The sequence below is a fragment of the Xiphophorus couchianus genome, chromosome 5 (genome assembly GCF_001444195.1).
Source record: "Xiphophorus couchianus chromosome 5, X_couchianus-1.0, whole genome shotgun sequence".
Lineage (NCBI taxonomy): Eukaryota > Metazoa > Chordata > Actinopteri > Cyprinodontiformes > Poeciliidae > Xiphophorus > Xiphophorus couchianus.
Genome location: NC_040232.1, coordinates 29262630 through 29281793, shown reverse-complemented (window position 1 = coordinate 29281793; position 19164 = coordinate 29262630). Strand labels below are relative to the sequence as shown.

Sequence of the window (19164 nt, the reverse complement as noted above, 5' to 3'; positions counted from 1 at the left end):
TGAGGTCGGCTGCAGGCCTTGATTCATTTCTAGCATTATTCCAGACTCCGTTCGGGTTTTGGAAATGAAATAAATTGTATTCCGCTCTCTAAGCTCGCTGGGTTTCAGTTGTCAGGATTGTATTTTCGCCACTGACAACGTTGGACCATAATTTTTCTACTATTTTCCTCAGTATCTCTACAATGGCAGAGTGTTAGCGATGACGAAACCCGGAAATGTTTCGTCTACTAAGGGACAAATTGCGACCCCTGATCGGTCAGTTGCTGACTGTGGCCTCATGTCAATTTGGCTTCTAATTTAAAAACACAGAGTAGCATGCTTGAGCTCTGGAGGTAGATTGTAGATGAAGATGCAACCAATCTATTGCATTGTGATGATCTTCTAATTATCACTCTATTTTACCATATATTTATAGGGCAATGTAAGGGCTTTTATTGTGTTTATGCCCATCAACATGGTTTATAGGTACAGCTGAGAGGTATCTTTACTGAAAAATCTCTGATCAGCTCCTCTGTCTGACAGACTAATGTTTGATTTTATTTGAGAAGTTATCTTGAGGAAATGTGCAAGAAATGCAAACGTGGGGCGTGCTGTGGTTAGCACGCCCCACGTTTGGAGGCCTTCGTCCTCGATGCGGACGTCGCGGGTTCAACTCCTGGTCCCGGCAACCTTTGCCGCATGTCTTTCCCCCTCTCCTCACCCTCTGTCCTGTCTGCCTACTGTAAAAAAAATACGAGCCACTAGCGCCACAAAAACTCTTCAGAAAAAAAAATGGGAAGAAAAAAAAAAGCAAATGTCCTGGTCACTTGGACTTTACAACATGCAGAACTTCTTAAAGCAGGGCCCTTTGTATAATGCCAAGGAAATGCCTAATTAGGCTCGAGGATCTGATGTCACGTGAAAACCATGAATGCAGAACAATACGTACATTTCTTAGTGAAGAGGAGGGACAGCTCACAGAAAAGGACAAAATAAATGTATAAAACTAATCAAAAACCCTCACTGTTGGGAAATAATGCATAAGAATAATTACATACCAAGAAGGTGAAGTGTAATCAATTAGCATATTGAAAAAGTACACTGATAATCATAACTTATGATGTACACACATTGCATTACAGCAGCTGTTGTGGAAGGCAAAGAAATAATGAAGGGCTTTGCACTGCTCCTTTTTACATTTTGGGATTAATATACCATGGAGTGGTGAACTGTGTGACCTTTAGGTCTGTCTTATAGACCTGACAAGATGACCACAAGCCCACAATGACTGCTCAAAGGTTAAATGGGTCTTGCTGATGGATGAAAATATCAGTTCGGTCCTCCTTCGAATTAAAAAGTAATCAAAGCATTCCCCTAGATTTCACGTTCTGGTATTTTCTTTCAGGAATTTTATCAGATGACAGCAGCAGGTGTTGACAACAATCACTGTAAAATTAAAACGATCCAAAATGAGCAGGCAGAATGCTTGGTCCGAGCTGAAGTTTTGGTAAATGATTTGGATCGGATGGGATCTTAGGCCCTTTGCAAGAGCGTCTAAGCAAAGTTGATAATTCACAGCACAATTGATGTTTTACACGAAACCAGCGTGAGCTTTCGTACACCTTAAAGAAAAGTCATGCGACTCCAACATTTTTGAATTTCACAGTTCAGACCTCGGTATATATTGTTGAGTTACAGAGGGTAAAATATACGCTTCTCTGGGAGGGGGGGCCACTGCTGGTACATTGTATAAAACTTCTCAGCAACAAAAGCTGTGGAAAACCTGAACAATTCACACGTTTTGGGAGAAAAAAAACCTTTTACCAGAAACATTACTGCAAAGTTGATTTCTCATGTTGAGGTCCATTAACGTAATCCCTAAAGTTAAAACCAAAACGACGCCCCAGATTTCCGTACCGACTGAAGTTTTCACACCGTCTGATGAGTTAAGCAACTCTGTCAAATAACAGCACCTGTTACAAAGAAGCTACATGCAAATGCAAAAGTCAGATAGAAAGAATCTGAATTCTGACAAGCAGATCGATTAGAGCTAAGCAAATGTTTATTCAGCAATACAAAAAATGGCCTTTTTGTGCCCAGGGGGAGTAATTACCTAAATGAGCAACAGGTGTGGCAATAAACAATGAGGACCAGGTGTGAGAGGAGAGCAGAAAGCAAAATAAAAACTAAGGAACAACCAGAGAAAAATTAGAAAAGACTGAAGGGATTGATCAGGATAAAACCATGAGAACCAAAATTATTACAACAAACTTATAACTCGAAGCTGTGAATTAAAATAAATGCGAAGAAAACCCAAAGATCATGTCGAGTACAGTTTCGTGTGCAGTGTTTGTTCTCACCACACTGTATTTGATTTGAAGTCACATATTTGAATCAGAAGGATAAACTTCAGTGCAGTGCAAGAATCATGTAGGAGGCAGTACTAGAGACTATTGCCAAAGTCTCCTCAGAGTGAAGAGTGACAAATAGTAATTTATAGGTTTTAGTCTTGGGTGGAGGAAACCCAACATTTAGGTGAAATAAACTATAATTTCAGACACAAAATGTGCTTTTTCAAACAAAAAACAAAATATCACTGTAGCACTTTAACAGAGATTAATTTAGGAATACACACATATATACATTGTAATGCATAATAATGACACTTTAGTAAATATGGAATCACAGTTAATGTGACTTATCTGGTAATTCACACAGTATTCATTTAATTTGACTCTCACAGTTCATCGTTTGCTAACTTTTGACAGTTTCTTCAGCATCTTTTCTTGCTGATTCTCCTCCCTAAATGTTTATTAAAAGCCAAGCTTTTCCATCATTAGCTGTTTGTTACCAGCGGTGTTGCTCTTTAGGATGACCCACAGGGCTCATGTGATCTCTAATGGGCCGGATCCGGTGGAACCAATTCACGGCTGGTTTGGGAATGGATCAGGAGTTGGATAATAAGTTGGCCGAATCCGCCCTTCGTCAGGAAGCGCCTCCTCTGCGCCACGTGAGCGATGGGAGGAATCTACAAATGGGACACGGAGTGAGGCGTTTTCACGGGTCCCTTTGATGAGCTGCCCCTCGTCTCCATCAAGCTGATTATACCAGAGGAGGAATTATTCATGACATAAATGGCAGAGGAGCTGTTAAAGGAAAATGCTGCAAAAATCAGTGGGGTGAGTTCACTCTTCTTCGTCACTCAAAAGCTCGTATTTTCTCAAAAAAAAAAAGTAAGTTGCTTGTTGTGTGACAGAGGTTCTACCATCTTGTATGCAACACAACCAGAGAGGAAGGTTGAAGTCGTGAGGCAAGGTTGAACATTAGATAAAGTAAAATATACTTGGGTTGATGCCGACTGCTCAGCGTTGTCTCCTCTGAACTATTCAGAGCTCAAAACTTCCTCAATTTAGACCTAAATTAGATTTATTAGAAGAACTGAGCAGCTTTTGTTCGGTCAGCCTACTTTTCCCTCATTCACACTCACACTAGTGTCATTCCGCAACATCTAAGCAGGGGTCTCAAACTCCAGTCCTCGAGGGTCACTGTCCTGCAGTTTTTAGATGTGCCACAGGTACAAAACACTGGAATGAAATGGCTTAATTACCTCCTCCTTGTGTAGATCAGTTCTCCAGAGCCTTAATGACCTAATTATTCTATTCAGGTGGTGCAGCAGAGGCACATGTAAAAGTTGCAGGGCAGTGACCCTCCAGGACTGGAGTTTCAGACCCCTGATCTAAAGGAATGCACATATAAAGTTGGAAAAAAGTTAAAATCTTACAGATCTTGACCTATTTTGTCTTTTTTCAAAATCTAAAGAGAGCGTCACATGCGGCCTTTGCCTCTGTGAGGGCAAAAGTTTTAACTTCAGAAAAGATTTCATGTCATATTTTTAGGCTGCGTGTGATTGAGATGTCAACAACAGCAACTTTTTAAGCTCACAAGTGTTTGTATGATCTAGTGCAGTGATTTGTTTCATGGAAATGACACAAAGTTTCGTTGCTTCACGCTGTAATAATTGTAAAGGTCAGATGTTTGTTTGGCAGCCACATGATGCCGTAACATTTCTTTCTATGGCGGAAAATGTGCGGTAAGAGTCACAGTTTGTTTCTCATTTGCTGCTTTGCTCTCCTCTCTGTAGCATCTCACATGGTCACTGCTGGCGGTGGCTTTCCTGGCCTCGTTCGGCAGCTCCATGCTCTACGGCTTCAATTTGGCCGTCGTCAACTCGCCCGCAGAGGTTGGTCTCTGCAGCTTCTGCATCATCCTCACGACACTCAAAACGTTCACAGGTTCTTTGAGTCAGTGGATTTTATTTTAGTGGTTATCAAGGCCCTGAATAGTGCAGCCACTCAGGATGACTTCATGCGACCCCCTGACTGCAATTCTACAGTGTTACAGATTTGGACTGACAGCAGAGGCAGATTTGGGGGCATCCAGTCATTAAACTGGCTAAATGCTGCAATTTTTTATTTTTATTTTTTTTTTGCAGGGAACAGGCTAAAATATTTTTTGAGACCTAGAAAAGAGAAAACAGTTACCTCAATAAATGTTACATTGCAAAAAATAAACATTATTTCAAGTGCAAATATCTTACTTAAAATAAGACAAATTACAAGTAACTTTTCAGCAAGATTTGAGTTTGTTTTAAATCAATAATTCCTTAATATTAATTTCATTTATAACATGAACTAGAAACTAGACAAAAATACCTGGTAAGATTTTGAGCTTCTACAGTGTAAAACTGCAAGCCTTCCTTTTGACAAGACAAACAAAGGTGTACAGATCCTTTTTGCAATTTCACACAAATCAGACTCACTTTAATTTTAGTTAAATATTTATTCCTCCTTTAATTTTTCTCTCTTTTTTTCATTTTTGACTTGAAACATTTTTTTTCAACCATACATAAAGTCTTACGATTTTGACCAAAGGTTTTGGTATCACTATTACAACTCGTACCTGTAATCAAATAAAAGTATAATGTTTTGATAATTTTCTGTAAGGCAGATTGGAATGTGCTCCTCATGTTGCTGCGTCAGCGTGTCATTCATGCTCCTCAGCTCCTAATCCATCATTTGTTCTGTTCTGCTCCTTCTCCGTCTGATTTGCTGCGGTGCAGCGGCTGAGCTGTGAACATTCCTGTTTTGACGTGGACGACCCCGTTCTGAAGCAGGACGAGTTTACAACACTCTGTTTCAGATTGGCGCTTTTCTTCACTTAAAAACAAAGGGCACACGATGAGCACTTTGTAAGGGATTTTGTTTTTATTTGGATCATCGGGAGTCACCATGCTGAGGCTTTTATTGCAACAATTTTTGCAAACTTTGATAATAATGTCATAAGACAATGTTGGGGCTCAATGTCTTCCACAAGCTAAGGAGCCAATTAAAGAAGCACAAGAGAATAAAATCCACTGTAGGAAACAAATGTTCCTCACTAAATTGAACATATGTGAACTTCTTACTGTTTTTTTTACAGACAAAGAGTAAAAACAAGAAAAAAATAAAAATTAAAACAAATTATTATGAACAACTGACATGCTATTTTACATTATCCGTTCGAAAGGAGCAGGTAAAAGATACAAGATCTTACAGTATGTTTCCCTCTCATGCTCATCAACTTATAAACAATTAAATCTCCAAACACCAGATAAACGTAAATTATTTCCATGTCACTTAAATGCCACATTCACATCCTTAAGTATACAATTATTTAAGCTTTTTTTATTATGGTCATTAGCATTTTTGCAACATATTTTCCAACAAGCTCCCTTTCGAACAGTTTTTCAAGCTGGTTTATATTTGTACTTTTTTAACTCATCATTCCATAAATCTACTCCATAAATCTACACATTGATAAACAAAAACTCTTTTTTTTATTATTTCCTTCTCTTAAATTATAACCCCCCACTGTGTCACAAAAGAGTTTTTGCATATTGTGTGGAAGTTGATGGTTTCCTACTTAAACATGAATTGTTCAGTTTTAAATGATACAAGGTCCCAGAATTTCAGTATATTTGATTTAAAAGTCAAGTTTGAATATATATTTTTAAGTATATTTAAATTTTATGCAGGCAGTAAAGAGAAACAGAGGCACAGATCCAGGGGTAGTTTTTGTGGAGAAAAAGCAAGAACACAGAACAGTAATATTAGGAAATGAGGCACAAATTGAGTAAAAACAGTGAATAAGTTATTGGTTAAACTTAGACACATAACAAAAAGACAAATTTTAAGTCTCTCAAAGTGGAAAGTTGTAAGCTGCAGTCTGAGTGAAGTTGTCTGTTTAAAAAATATGAATTTATTGATCGGAGGTTTTTGTGGAAATCTTTTGCTAGAATCTTAATTGCTGTGGGTTTAACAGCAGGCCGATGAAGAAATGCTGAACTTGGAGAATTATGATGTCGTCTTTTAATTTAAAATCCTGACTTTCTTTTTTTTAAAAAAGCTGATGTTACTATCAATTAGAGGTCACTGTATATCTTATGACACATTTCTTATTTTATGGACTGAACAGAAAACATGTTATATAACATATCCTCTATCTAATGATCTACTGATTTGTCTTCCTCCTAGTGTTCATATTGATGTCACATAAATGAATTGAATCTTAGAGTAAAACTAGACTGAGTTTCATTTCTGCTCAGTGCAGTTTCAGCTAAAACTGAATAAAATCTGAGGAATGCTGGAGGGCATCATAATAAAATTTAGAGTGAAAGACTAAGGACTATTTTGGACTTTTTCTTTTTTTTTTTTTACCTATCACATTATATTTCACCCAAATTTGACAGCTTTGTTTAAGAAATGAATTAGACTTCAGCTCAATTTGGTATGAAACCGTGTATTCTTTTGCTTCAGTGCTGTTTGGAGTGTTATAAAAATGATTTCTCCTCTCCCAGTACATCAAAGCCTTCTACAACGAGACGCTAACCGAGCAACATCACTGGATCCCTGACGAGCATTTCTTGACAATCTTATACTCCCTCACTGTGTCCATCTTTGCCATCGGTGGGATGACCGGTGCACTGCTGGTGGGCAAACTTGTCACTAAATATGGAAGGTCAGAGTGGATGCAGATGGATTACTTTCCTGTTTTGCTTGTAAAAATGACTTTCTTTCGCTGATGGTCTTTGAAAACCTCAGCATAACTAGGAGCGATGAGCTGTGACAGGTTATGTGTTTGAACAGAAAAGGGACTCTGGTGCGGTCCACCATGCTGGTGTTTATCGGAGGGTCTTTGATGGGCTTCAGCAGATGGTTCAGGAATCCCTTCATGGTCGTCGCAGGACGCTTCATCACAGGGGTCCATTCAGGTAGGCCTACCCCAAACAAAAACAGAAAACATTTACTTATTTCTCAATGTAGGTTCATGCATCGGAGTTAGTTTGTAAAAGGCTCAACGTAAGAAGCACTTTGAGATCAGCTGTAGAACGAACCTGCTGCAGGTTTTGGAGACTTCTTTTAGCATCTTGGGTTCTGCTTCCAGGGTTAACTTGCTTGGACCACTGAGACCTGTGTGTATGTTGGGGCAGCTGTTCTTCTGCTTGCAGAATATTTTCTGAACAATGTCACAAATCATTTCAAACCTTTTTTTAAGGCCTCGGCTCTCACCTCATTCTCACTTCAGTGGTCACAGCGCACCAAACTAATAAAAGTCTGAGGTGTAAATATAACAACGTTCCTTTCGAAATCCTGAGAAATGATCGCCCTCTTTATGAGCACATGGTGTGACATATCGATCCGAAGTTTTATGTTTTTTCTTCAGGGATCTCTCTCAGCGTGGTGCCAATGTACCTCGGAGAGATCGCCCCCAAGAACCTACGCGGGTTTCTGGGCCTTGTTCCCAGTATCCACATCTGTCTGGGAGTCTTCGGTGCTCAGGTTCTTGGGCTCTCTGAGCTGCTAGGAAAGGTACCAAATGTTGTGCACTGTGTCTGAGTTAGTTTGTCTTGTTATTTTTTTTCCTAATATTCTTATTCTTATCAGAACATTTTAAAATCTGGGATTAAAAACAATCAAACCTGATGTCCTGCAGCTTCAAGATGTGCCCCTGGTCCAACACACCTGAATCAAATGTCTAAATTGCCTCTTCAGTTGGCAATCAGGCTCTCCAGAGTCCTGCTAGTTAGCTCATTATTGGACTCAAGAGTGTTGAAGTAGAAACAAATCTAAAAGTTGCAGGACACTGCAGATCTGGCAAATAAAAGAATACATTTGTCATTAGTTTTCTTAAAACTTGCGAACTTTGCAAATGACAGGAAAAGCTAAACAGTCCTATCCAGATAATGAATTCACAACAGTGAAACAAAGAAGTCCATGGGCTTGCATGTTTACATATCACTTAAAAATGTGCTTAAGTTGCTTGGTGAAGCGTGTAAACAAAAGAATCTATAATTAGATAACGTTCACGTGCAATTTGAGCTTGACCCTGGAAATTTCACGACACGTGGCCAAGCAAAAATATTGGTTTATACCTTCAGGTCTTTCAATCTGAACACCAATGTGAGCAGTTATTGAGTAGCTGCATGGAAAACCATGAATGTCTTTAAAAAAAAGTATTTTTTGGTTTGTCAATGTGCTTAATTTTTACATATTTCTTACAGAAACAGCATAGTTTAAAAAAAGCAATATATATATATATATTTTGGCATTTCCTCACACAGGAAGAACATTGGCCGCTGCTCCTGTCCCTCGTATTGTTTCCTACTTTGGTCCAGCTGATGCTGTTGCCATGGTTTCCAGAGAGTCCACGGTACCTGCTGATTGAGAAGGGAAATGTCCACGCGACAGTTTCAGGTCAGAGACGGCACTTCTTTCCTTTGTCATTTCACTTTTATGTGCTGTAAAATTCAGAAGCTGCGTCTGTTCTCCAGCCCTCAAGTGTTTCCGCAAAAAGGGAAACATCCAGGCTGAGGTGGAGGAGATGCAGGAGGAACAACGGTCGCTCTCCTCCATCAAGATCCTCTCTGTCCGCCGTCTGCTCACGGACCGCTCTGTCCGCTGGCAGGTCCTCACCATCGTGGTGGTCAACATCGGGATGCAGCTGTCTGGGATCGATGCAGTGAGTGGGGAACAGAGCAGCGGCTTTGTTGTGTTTTGTTTTTTTGTTGGTTTTTTTCCATTTTGGATGAAGTGCATCGCTCTGTGCGCTTCATGCAAAAAACAAAACAACAAAAACGAGAGCTCAGACTGTTGCAGGTCCCAGCTGGGCTCCTTCCTTCTGTCCATACATCACAGAGTCGCACAGTACTACACCCGCTGAATAGCTAAGCTGAGGGCGACACGATCATGCCTCATTATCTTTCTCACTGCAACCTCACCTAACAAGGTCCACCCATCTGAACGCAAAGTGGAGCACATCTTTGTGCTCGTTGCTTCATGTGGATGGGAGCTCCAGGCATGCTGGCTCACGGTGGCATCGTTTCCCAGCAGGGCGGGGGCTTCCTGCTGGGTCGCTCGGTCCCAGCTGCTCCACGCAGGAACTCTGCAAGGCTTCACGTACGCAGACAAGAACATGAGGCTGAAACTGAAATCTAAAACATCTTATTTCAGTTAATGATTTATTATCTGCTCTCATCTAAAGTTTTGACGGAAACTATCAGCATGTATTACTCATTTTGTGGAACCGGATTGGGAACTCATTGTCCCTGAGTTTGTACGGCGGTAATTTATGCAAAGATTTTACCGAGTAGTGTCAGAGTAGAGAAGGGCGAGTGTAAATGCATGCCACACTTTTGAAATCTTTGAGTGCCAAAAAATTGTAAGACCCATGTCCCCATGTTTTTATGCCACTTCAGTAGTTTATCACATTGAAATTACAATAACAAGCATTAAATTGTGGGAATGTAACATGAAAATATTTGAAATACTGAATTAGACCAGTAAAATGCAGCATTACTCAGAAAAATGTTAGCATTTAGCTCGTCTGGAGCATACAGGTTCATGCTAACACAATGCTAGGATGGAAATAGTGGGAAATGCTGCTGCTTATCAAGAGCTTCATTTCAGACTCTATAGGCCTCAGTTACAAACGCTAAATGAACAGAAAGTAAAAAGCAAACGGCAGAACATTTCTCAAAGTTAAATCTGAATGAACCCAACACTTCAGCCAACAGATGCATAATCTGGACTATTTGGGTTTGTCTCTATCAGCTTTACACATTTTAACACTGAAATAAGTCCTCAGTCAGACTGGCTGGAGAGTGAGGCACAGTTTTCAGGTATCACCACACATTCTCCATTCAGTTTTGGTCTTAACACATAAATATACTTTGAGCCACTAAGTTGTAGCTCTAGCTGGTTTTAGGTGTGGTTCCCCAGCTGCAAGTTGAACATCTGCTCTTGTCTGAAGCTTTTTACTGTCTGAAGAAGGTCTTCTTCAATGATTACCCTGTAATGACCTCTGACCCCTTACACTGCCCCTGTAAAGCGTCGTCACAGCATGATGCTGCCACCATGAGTTTTTAGGGTAGTGGGGATTTGCTCAGGGTGTTCATTTTCTGCCTAAAAATGATTTTGCTACTTTCCTAAAATAATGGCCGAAGTCATTTTGTGCCAAAAGTTTTTTTTGTTGTTGTTGTTTTGTTTTTTTTTACCTTAAATCATCTTTTGGCATAAAAGATGTGGCAATTGTTTTTTCTTTATGGTAAAAAAGGCCATTTTTGTAGGAAGTGGGTGACCTGAAAGTTGCAGAAGAGTTTGTTTTTGATCTCAGACCAAAATCATGGACAAATTGGCAGCTTTTCTGATTAATGATCTCTTTGTGAATTTACCAGGAATTTCTCCACAATTTTATTTACTAATTGGGTAGTTTGTTGCTTTTATTTGTACATAATCTTAAACATTATTTTAGTTCCACTTCATATCCCTACACCACTTTGTGCCGTAACGCAACAACAAACCTCATAATATGTGAGGTTATGAGGTTTGGACTTTTTCTGAGCTTGACCCAAACTGGATCATCAACAGCAAAATGGTTCCAAACTCGTCAGGAATAAGCATACAAAAGAATAGCTGGGGGAAAAAATTAAGATTTTGCAAATGAACCACAAGACATTTTCTTTAAAAAGAACACAAGGAAATATTGTTTCACTGTAACCAGACACACGAATCCTATGCATGTTTCAAAGTTATGTTGATAAAATGCAACATGTTCAGTTACTAAATCAACAAGACAGGGTTGAACTGCGCCGATCACATTTCTGTCCTCACCTCATCAATGATGGATGCTGCTCCGGTAAAATGTGATTGATGAGAACGCACAAATTAATTTCAAGGGGAGCACTTGTCAGCAATCCACGCTCATGAAACGCAGAACCTCAAACGCATAAGTGATTGTCGGACTAATGAAAATGATCGGCATAATGAATCAAGTGAAAGTGCAAAATAACAAGGCGGGTTTTTTTGGCTCCTTAGAAAGCGAGATAATCTAATTCTGAGTTTCTACTCTGTCAAATTCATCCTCAAAACTTCATGTTTTTTGCTGAATTTCAGATCTGGTTCTACACAAATGAAATATTCAGGAATGCGGGAATCCCAGAACCTCACATTCAGTACACGACGGTGGGAACTGGAGCCGTAGAGGTCATCGCTGGGACGCTGGGGGTGAGCAAACGTTTTGATGAGACGTTTATCAGTCTGTGATTGGCTTTATTTAACAGCAGATCATTTTGACAGGACAAGACTGAAACATGAAGTCAACTCCTCTGGTGACATGATTATGTTGACTGGAGAGTTAATTAGTAAACTGTAAAAAAAGACTATTTTAAAAAGTCTGAAAGGAATTGAATTACTACACAACATTGTACAGCATGATTAATCAAATTATTTTAGTGTACAGACATTAGCTTGATTTAAACTCTACCAGAAATTGCTTTAAAATTGTGCTTTTAATACCTTTTCATTGTATTTTTGTTAGTAACGTCTTCTTCATTGTTTTATTGTTTCTGTAGCAAAAAGATGAAGTTATTGGTATCAGTGTATTCTAGTGTTTTAAAACTGCTAACATCTTCAATTATATCATTTCATTGCTTCAAAACCGTCTAACTAGATGCCATTGAAAGTGAAGGAGTGACAGAGTTTTCTCCGGCCATTTGGAATGTCGAATAATGTGGTGTTGTCCACGTGTTGCTACACACTACAAGTCAGCTGGCTGAAAGAAGGTTAATCCACTTTGTTCTGGTTGCGCTAAAGACAAATGATGAATAAAAAACCAATGACAGTCATGATGAGGAAATTAAAGAAGCACCACCCTTCAATACCGCAAGATGAGAGGAAGCTACGAGCAGCGTCTCAGTTAGACTGTTAGCCAACATGAAACCCAGTTAATTAACTGCAGATGGATTTTAGCTTGTTACTGTTGTACTATACCGGTTCAACAACCAGGTTGAAGAACTGTTACTCAATTGAGGGATAATGGGAGTCTAGTTATCATCTATTGATTTCAAAGTTTTCATCTAATAGCTCCTGTTTTGTTGTTAAAATGTTATTTTTCAGACAATCAATCTTTGTTTTATTCTTTATTTAAAACAGATGAGGTGGAAGAAGTTAAAACAAATTGAGCTGTAATTGCTGATAAAATGTCTAAACATTTATTTTTCTGTGGCTGAATAAGTCTAGGTTCAGCCACAGTTTAGAAAATAAATGACATTCTTCTGAAAGGTCGTTAGGTAGTTTGTTGCCCTGGATTATATTTGGAGATAAAACAATAAAACAAATGCGTGTCATACTTTTTATTTGTACATAATCTTAGACATTATTTTACTGAACAAAATTAATACAAGGGAGCAGCCAAAGTCCAAAGAAAAGGCTTTAAATACCTTATTTTTCCAAAACGTTGAGAAAAGATTCAGTGCCACCATAAAAATTGACTTCTTAAAAGTAAACAGAGAAATTAAAAAAATTAACTCAAGACTTTCGCACAATACGGTAAGTGTGCTATGAAGCGGACATTAAAACGCAGAAGATGAATGCTGAAAATGTCAAATGTTTCTGCCCTTTTTATTTGTCTACAGTTGCCAGCCATTCACCACTTCCTCTTCCATTATTTAGTGTTTCACCATTGAGCGTGTGGGCAGACGACCACTGATTATCGGTGGGTTCCTCTTCATGGGTCTGTGCTGTGCGGGAATCACCGTGTCCGTCCTCCTCCAGGTACATCTACAATGACTGCATCTGAAAAACTTGTGTGCATTTTACTAAACAGGAATACTAGAGTCAGTAAGTTCAGATATCTATAATTTGCCTCTTCCCCTGTCTTGTTTGTGCCTGTAAACAATAGCAATACAAGCAAGAAAGTAATTATGTGTCATATTAAGTAAATGTCAAGGAGCACCACATGGTACAAATTATGTTTCTGGTATCTTATAATCAAAATGATTGAGTGCAATTAAATGGATAGTCATTAGAAAGTGCGCAAATTTCCGTGGCTTTGCAGGCGCAGTTTCCCTTCATGAGCTACATCAGTGTGGGCTGTGTTGTGGGGATCATCGCTGGCTTCTGCATAGGTCCAGGTAAAATCAAACTCCATCATATCCTACCAATTTTTACTTCACAGGAGGAGAAAATACTCCCAGACCTCAATCTGAACCCTTTCCGTCAAGCAGAGGCAGCCCTTGAGTTTAAGGTGACACTGCTCCCTACTGGAAGCTCGAGGAACAGCAGGAACTCAGCCTCCACTCCCCCCATCCTCCTTACAAGAGCATGAAGAGATATTGTATTTCATTACTCTTGTAAATTAGGAAATCTGTGCTGCCACACTACATCCATTCCTGTAGCCATTTAGATGAGACGAGGGAAGAGAATTACGAGGCGTTAGTTTACCACCACATCAAGCGGACCCGTGAGGATGATGAATCGGGCCAAATCTGGTGTACGTAGCATCATTCATCAACGCGGCAAAAATCTATACCACAGAACAAGAAGGAGGATCTCTGTTCCTGCAATTAGACCTTTAATGGCTCATTGTTCACAAGCTTCCCTGTGATGAATACGGTTTCTTTCGGAGGAAACCTTGCTCTCACGTACAGCATGTTGACGGATGATGGCCTATAGTTATTCATCTGACAGTACTAAACCTCTCTGTCTGCTGTTAGCAGCCACAGATAATGAGGACATCATTCTGGAAGATGATCATTAGAGCTTTGGCTAAGGCACAATCTAACAATGAGAAATGTTTAAAGCAAAGCCACCCTCTGATGTAACCTCGACACTTGTAGAGGTCCCGGCAAAGCTGCCATCTTTTCACACTTACTGCCTGCCTCTTCTAGACGTTGTCGGCCATCTTCCTGCCTGCAATAACGGACACTAAATGAAATACATGAAAGGAAACGAGTGTAACTTAATAGCACTTTGGCTTTTGTTAGATCGCCATTTATTAATTTTGAGCAAAGGCTAGTAAATAGGCCAGAGAGGGAATATTGATAAACTACTTGATGAATGAAGTTGCTGGTGTTAATTTCATAACAGCACCAGGTAATTAAATTGGATTTGTGTGATGACTGGATGCTTGGTCGGATCGAGCCTATAAATTTCACCAAACAGACACAGAACACAGCAGTTCTGGTTTCTACTTTAACACGGCCACTTTTTTTTCCTGTCCTTCCAGCCGGCATTCCTTTTCTGATCACAGCTGAGCTCTTTAAGCAGTCGCACCGACCGTCGGCCTACACCGTGGCCGGCTGCCTCAACTGGCTGTCGAACTTCACCATTGGCTTCGTCTTTCCCTTCCTCGAGGTCAGAAACTGAATCTGAAACTGTTAACAATGCAAAGCTCTTTCACTTCTCCTCAGATACAATCACGGTTTGAAACTTTTTGATTTCAAACTAGTTTGAAACTTTTCTATTCTGGAGGACAAGCTTCAGATCACTTATTATTAGCCAGAATGGTCTGTCATGTTTATTTTATATATGTATATAAATATCTTGTTATTCAAGAACCAGAAACTTCTGCGCATTGTACTGGGATTTTATGTGAAAGATGAACTCAAATTAGCACTTATTTGTGAACTGGACACAGATCAATCAATTTTTTTTTTATATGTGATCATATCTGAAACAGTCGTGGCAACCGACTGTTTCCATAAAAGCCTCAGAGGTTTGTTAGAGAATATCAGTGAACAAACAGCATCATGAAGACCAAGTAGGAGCAAAGACAGGTTAGGGAGAAAGATGTGGAGAAATTTAAAGCAGAAATTTTAAAGTTTAAAACATAAAGCTTTTAAATGTCTCACTCGGCTCTGTTCATCAAAAAGTGGAGAAAGCAGAGCTCATCTGCAAACGATATGCCAGGCCACCTAAACTGAGAATATCACAGTCCACTGGTGCTTATACGATTTCTCAACCAGAAGAAGAGTTCAAGAATCTCTGTGTCTTGGTGGGATGGAGTGAAAGGTGCAGATTAGGGCCTCATTTGTAGTAATGAAGACCTTTTCATTCACCGATCCGTCTCTGCTACGACCATGACCTATTGCTGAGAGATATAAATACTTGCCTGACGAACACAACGTTAATAAGTCACTTTAAAAGTGACAGAAATGAGGTTGTTCTGTAAGACAGCTACGAGTAAATGAGCTGCTCCCGTGTATCGAAAGGAGTCAGCTGAAGAGGGGACTATAAATCTCCTCTGACCAAGGAACTCCTTCAGACCCAGAAGAATTGGGTGGGTGGATGGATAAATGAATGTTTTTGTGCGTCTCCAAAGAGCAGGTTTTTAACTTTAACTTTTTATGTTGATGTTTTTTTCTACATAGATCCTAATCTTCCTGCTAACTGGTTGCACTTTTTGTTTATGCAAAATATTTCCCATTTTTACTATAAACTTATAATTTCCAAATGTCCTTTAGGTTGACTAAATTGATGCAATGTCGTGCAACACAAATCTGGTTTGAACATCTAAAAAATCCCAACTATCAAACATGTTTGAAAAATTAGCTTAAGCTGAAAGTGCTACATTATGTTTTGGGGGAAAATATTATCTACTATAGAACTTGAAGCATTTCCGATTTCATGTCCAAATGGGCAATTAATTTTACAGCAACACAACAAAAATTATTATTTAGCTGGATGCCATGGCATTTGATGAGCATAATGGAAAATACTTTTGAAATAAAACCATCCCAACAGGCTTTTTTTGTCAATTTGCATGTAGCAGCAGTTTACGATTGCTTTGATTTGCAAGAAACTTTAAATGTTCCTAAAGTTAATAAAGTCAGCTTCCGTATCCTTTTGGATTATTTTGCGTTGTCCCTTTTTAGGACGCGACGGGCCCATACTGCTACCTGATCTTCTGCGCGGTCTGCTGGGGAGTCGCTGCGTACACCATATGGGTCATTCCTGAGACCAAGAACAAAACCTTCCTGGAGATCAGCCAGATGTTCGCGACCAAAAACAGCGTCCAGAAGGAGGATCCGACTCCAAACAGTCACCTGAAACTGGCGCTGATGAACGGCTACGGATCACTCAGGCTCCATGACGAAAAGTGAAAGGTGGAAAGAGAAAAATGACTTCCTGTAAAAAAAATAAAAAGAAAGAAAGAAAAAAAAAAAAAGAGTACGACGATGAACTGCGGCCGTGAGATTGACTGCTTTACTTGAACAAGTCTAAAATAATAAAACATTGGCTTCATTGAGATGTTTTTGTTTGTTTGTTGTTAAATTCCTCAGTTCTTGTCCATGACGTGGAGCAGAGGCTACACAGTCATGTGCTTCAGCTCAACTGTACGTCACATTCAGATCAAATTCCCACGGCCGCTTGGCTCTTTCGTTGGCACTGTGGAGACTTCACAGTTTTCTCTCAGAAGTTTTCAGCCACTGTGTTAATTTGATTCTTTCAACACCACATGATATCACTGTTTTTGAGAGTTAGGCTCGTTTGACCTATTATTGGCCAAAGACAGATGCTTAGCTACCTGTAAACAGGACTTCGGGTTAATATGCAGTGATGAAGACTGACAAATCACTGGATATTGAGCTGAAAATGAACTAAAGCCAGTGAGCGTCCTCAGATTTGTTTTGAACAACAAGTAAGTAAAACTAGAGGGCCCTGGGTTGGCCTTTGAACTTCGTCACGTTTTATTGAATTTCAACTGGGATTTTCTGGTATCGCTCAACATACAGTAGAGCCCGGTTGCTAGTTTGAAGGGAAACAATTCATCATTCTTCAATTTTTGTACAAATAAAAAAAAAAAAAACTGAAAAGTGTTCTGCACATTTAAATTTTAGCTCCCCTGAGTCAGTACCACGAAGCAAACTTTTGCGGTGTATGTATATATATATATATATAATCTTTTGGTGTAGATTATATCTGTACCAGCTCTGCACGTCCTGAGACTGAGCTTTTTATCTATTTAGATGAGACTGGCTAGAGAACATTTTGAACTGTAATCTTTAAGTCTTGCCGCACATTAAGGTCAGACCTTTGGTCACTACTATAACATATTAATATGGTTAGTAGCTCTAGTGGTGATTAGTGTTGTCCTGCTGGAACAGGTTTTCCCTCAGGACACCGCTGCATTTAGCTCCTCCTCTTCAAATCTGACCAGCATTCCCACAGCATAATGCTGCCGCCACCATGTTTCAAGGTAGAGGAGATTGTGTGTGTTCAGGGTGAAAAAGTGTCAAAAAGCTTGGTTTTTGGTATAATTTCACCACTTTCCTCCATGTGTGGTATGTTTTCTTCCTCCTGGTTGTTGTGTCCTACATGGCTTGCAGAACTTACTACAGCCTTCTTTTTTGCAACTCTTCCATAAAGGCCAATTTTGTGGACCCATCACCATGACAACAGATTCCCACCTGAGCTGAGGAACTCTGCATCTCCTGTAGAGTTACCATGGGTCTCCTGGTTTCTCCTCCAGCCGATGCTCCTCTTACCGGTCTGCCTATCTTCTGTGATTTCTGTGACATACCAAGAGTCTTCCTGATCACCTCCAGTCTGGTCTGAACTGCTAGCGTGTGCGATCGAGAGTGTGGAGCGAATTTCAGTTACGGCTGTCACCGCCATCCTCACGGCTCCGGTGCTCTGTGAAGGTTGAGGCCCCGCCACAACATGCGACACACGCCACAGCGTTCACGACTCATACCGCATGATTGATGCGGAAGGCCTCTCCTCTCCCTCTCATCTCTTCCCTCTGCCTCTAGGCTGGCCGATCCATCTGTCAGCGCCTGCAGAAGGGCCCCGCAACCCCCAGCTGGGGCAGAATGGATAAATGCTGTCACATCTCTCGGCGTCCTCATAAAAACAAAAGAGTTGAACTTCGGCGTGTGCGGGTTTGCAGCGAGGGTTTTGCATGCTGCAGTGGTCTCGACACTTCAGACACGACCGCCTGTCTTATAAAGAGGCGAGGCGGGCTCGTGATGGAGGGTCAACCTTTGGAGCTGCTGCTGAAAGACAAATGGACGGCCGAGGAGTCCCCAGTCCCAGCAGAGGACCAACAGCAAGGGCTGAGTGGCCTGTTCATATGTAACATCACTCTCAAACAAAGGTCTCCTTGTCACAGAGACTACAGTATATTTCTGCGGATAATGCCACAGCATACACACACACACACACACACACACACACACAGTTGGCTGTGCCTCAGGCTGGCAGAAGCTATAAATCAAACAAATAGCATCACACCCTGACGAAGGAAGCATTCCAACAGATAAAATGCTCTCCCACACAACAAAGCCACACTCACTGCGTAATTAATTGCAACAAATTACCTCTTCCTCTCCCTGTCGGCCCCCACCTCGCCTCTTTTACCACACTGACAGGAGCACCGCGCGCTCCTGAAACACCAGAGTGCGGATGCGCACCGAGCTCGTGCGCGATCAAGAGGCACGCTAAAGGTTTGCCGCACGCGCGCGCGCGCGCGCATGCACACGCAAAACAGGGATGCGCCGCACACACTGCACGGCCTGCACCCTTCATAAGTGCTTTAATGTGGCTTATTGCAGAGCGCGGTCCCCTTAGCCGTGGAAATATTCGCTTGACGGATGTGCTTTGTCGCAGGCGCTCCCCGGCGGAGGGCGGCTGTCAGGGAGGAGATGATAACATTAACAGGGAGGCAAGGCGATGACAAATGCCTGTTATCAGCGAACGAGGCCGGTGACAAATCGAACGGCAGCGGCCCAGGCAGCCCCGGCGCGGCGTAATAAAAAAGAAGATGGATGGCACACCCAGGCAGGGCCCGCGTTAATGCGATTTCCAC

General features: G+C 40.7%; 1 protein-coding gene across 1 annotated transcript; it reads left to right on the top strand.

Annotated features, from left to right (window-relative positions):
* Nucleotides 1–3017: 3017 nt before the first annotated feature.
* Nucleotides 3018–16604, top strand: slc2a15b (solute carrier family 2 member 15b). The gene is made up of 12 exons (XM_028019062.1): nt 3018–3158; nt 4121–4219; nt 6875–7035; nt 7164–7288; nt 7741–7886; nt 8639–8771; nt 8849–9036; nt 11469–11579; nt 13026–13127; nt 13411–13486; nt 14581–14708; nt 16229–16604. The coding sequence occupies exons 1-12, from the start codon at nt 3114–3116 to the stop codon at nt 16454–16456; spliced, it is 1542 nt and encodes a 513-aa protein (XP_027874863.1). The 5' UTR covers nt 3018–3113; the 3' UTR covers nt 16457–16604.
* Nucleotides 16605–19164: the final 2560 nt, after the last annotated feature.

Excerpts from the sequence above, each read along its gene's own strand:
- slc2a15b (XM_028019062.1), top strand. The coding sequence starts at position 3,114 with ATGGCAGAGGAGCTGTTAAAGGAAAATGCTGCAAAAATCAGTGGG. Across the intron at positions 7,036-7,163 it reads CTTGTCACTAAATATGGAAG|AAAAGGGACTCTGGTGCGGT; the intron begins GTCAGAGTGGAT and ends GTGTTTGAACAG. Across the intron at positions 7,289-7,740 it reads CATCACAGGGGTCCATTCAG|GGATCTCTCTCAGCGTGGTG; the intron begins GTAGGCCTACCC and ends TTTTTTCTTCAG.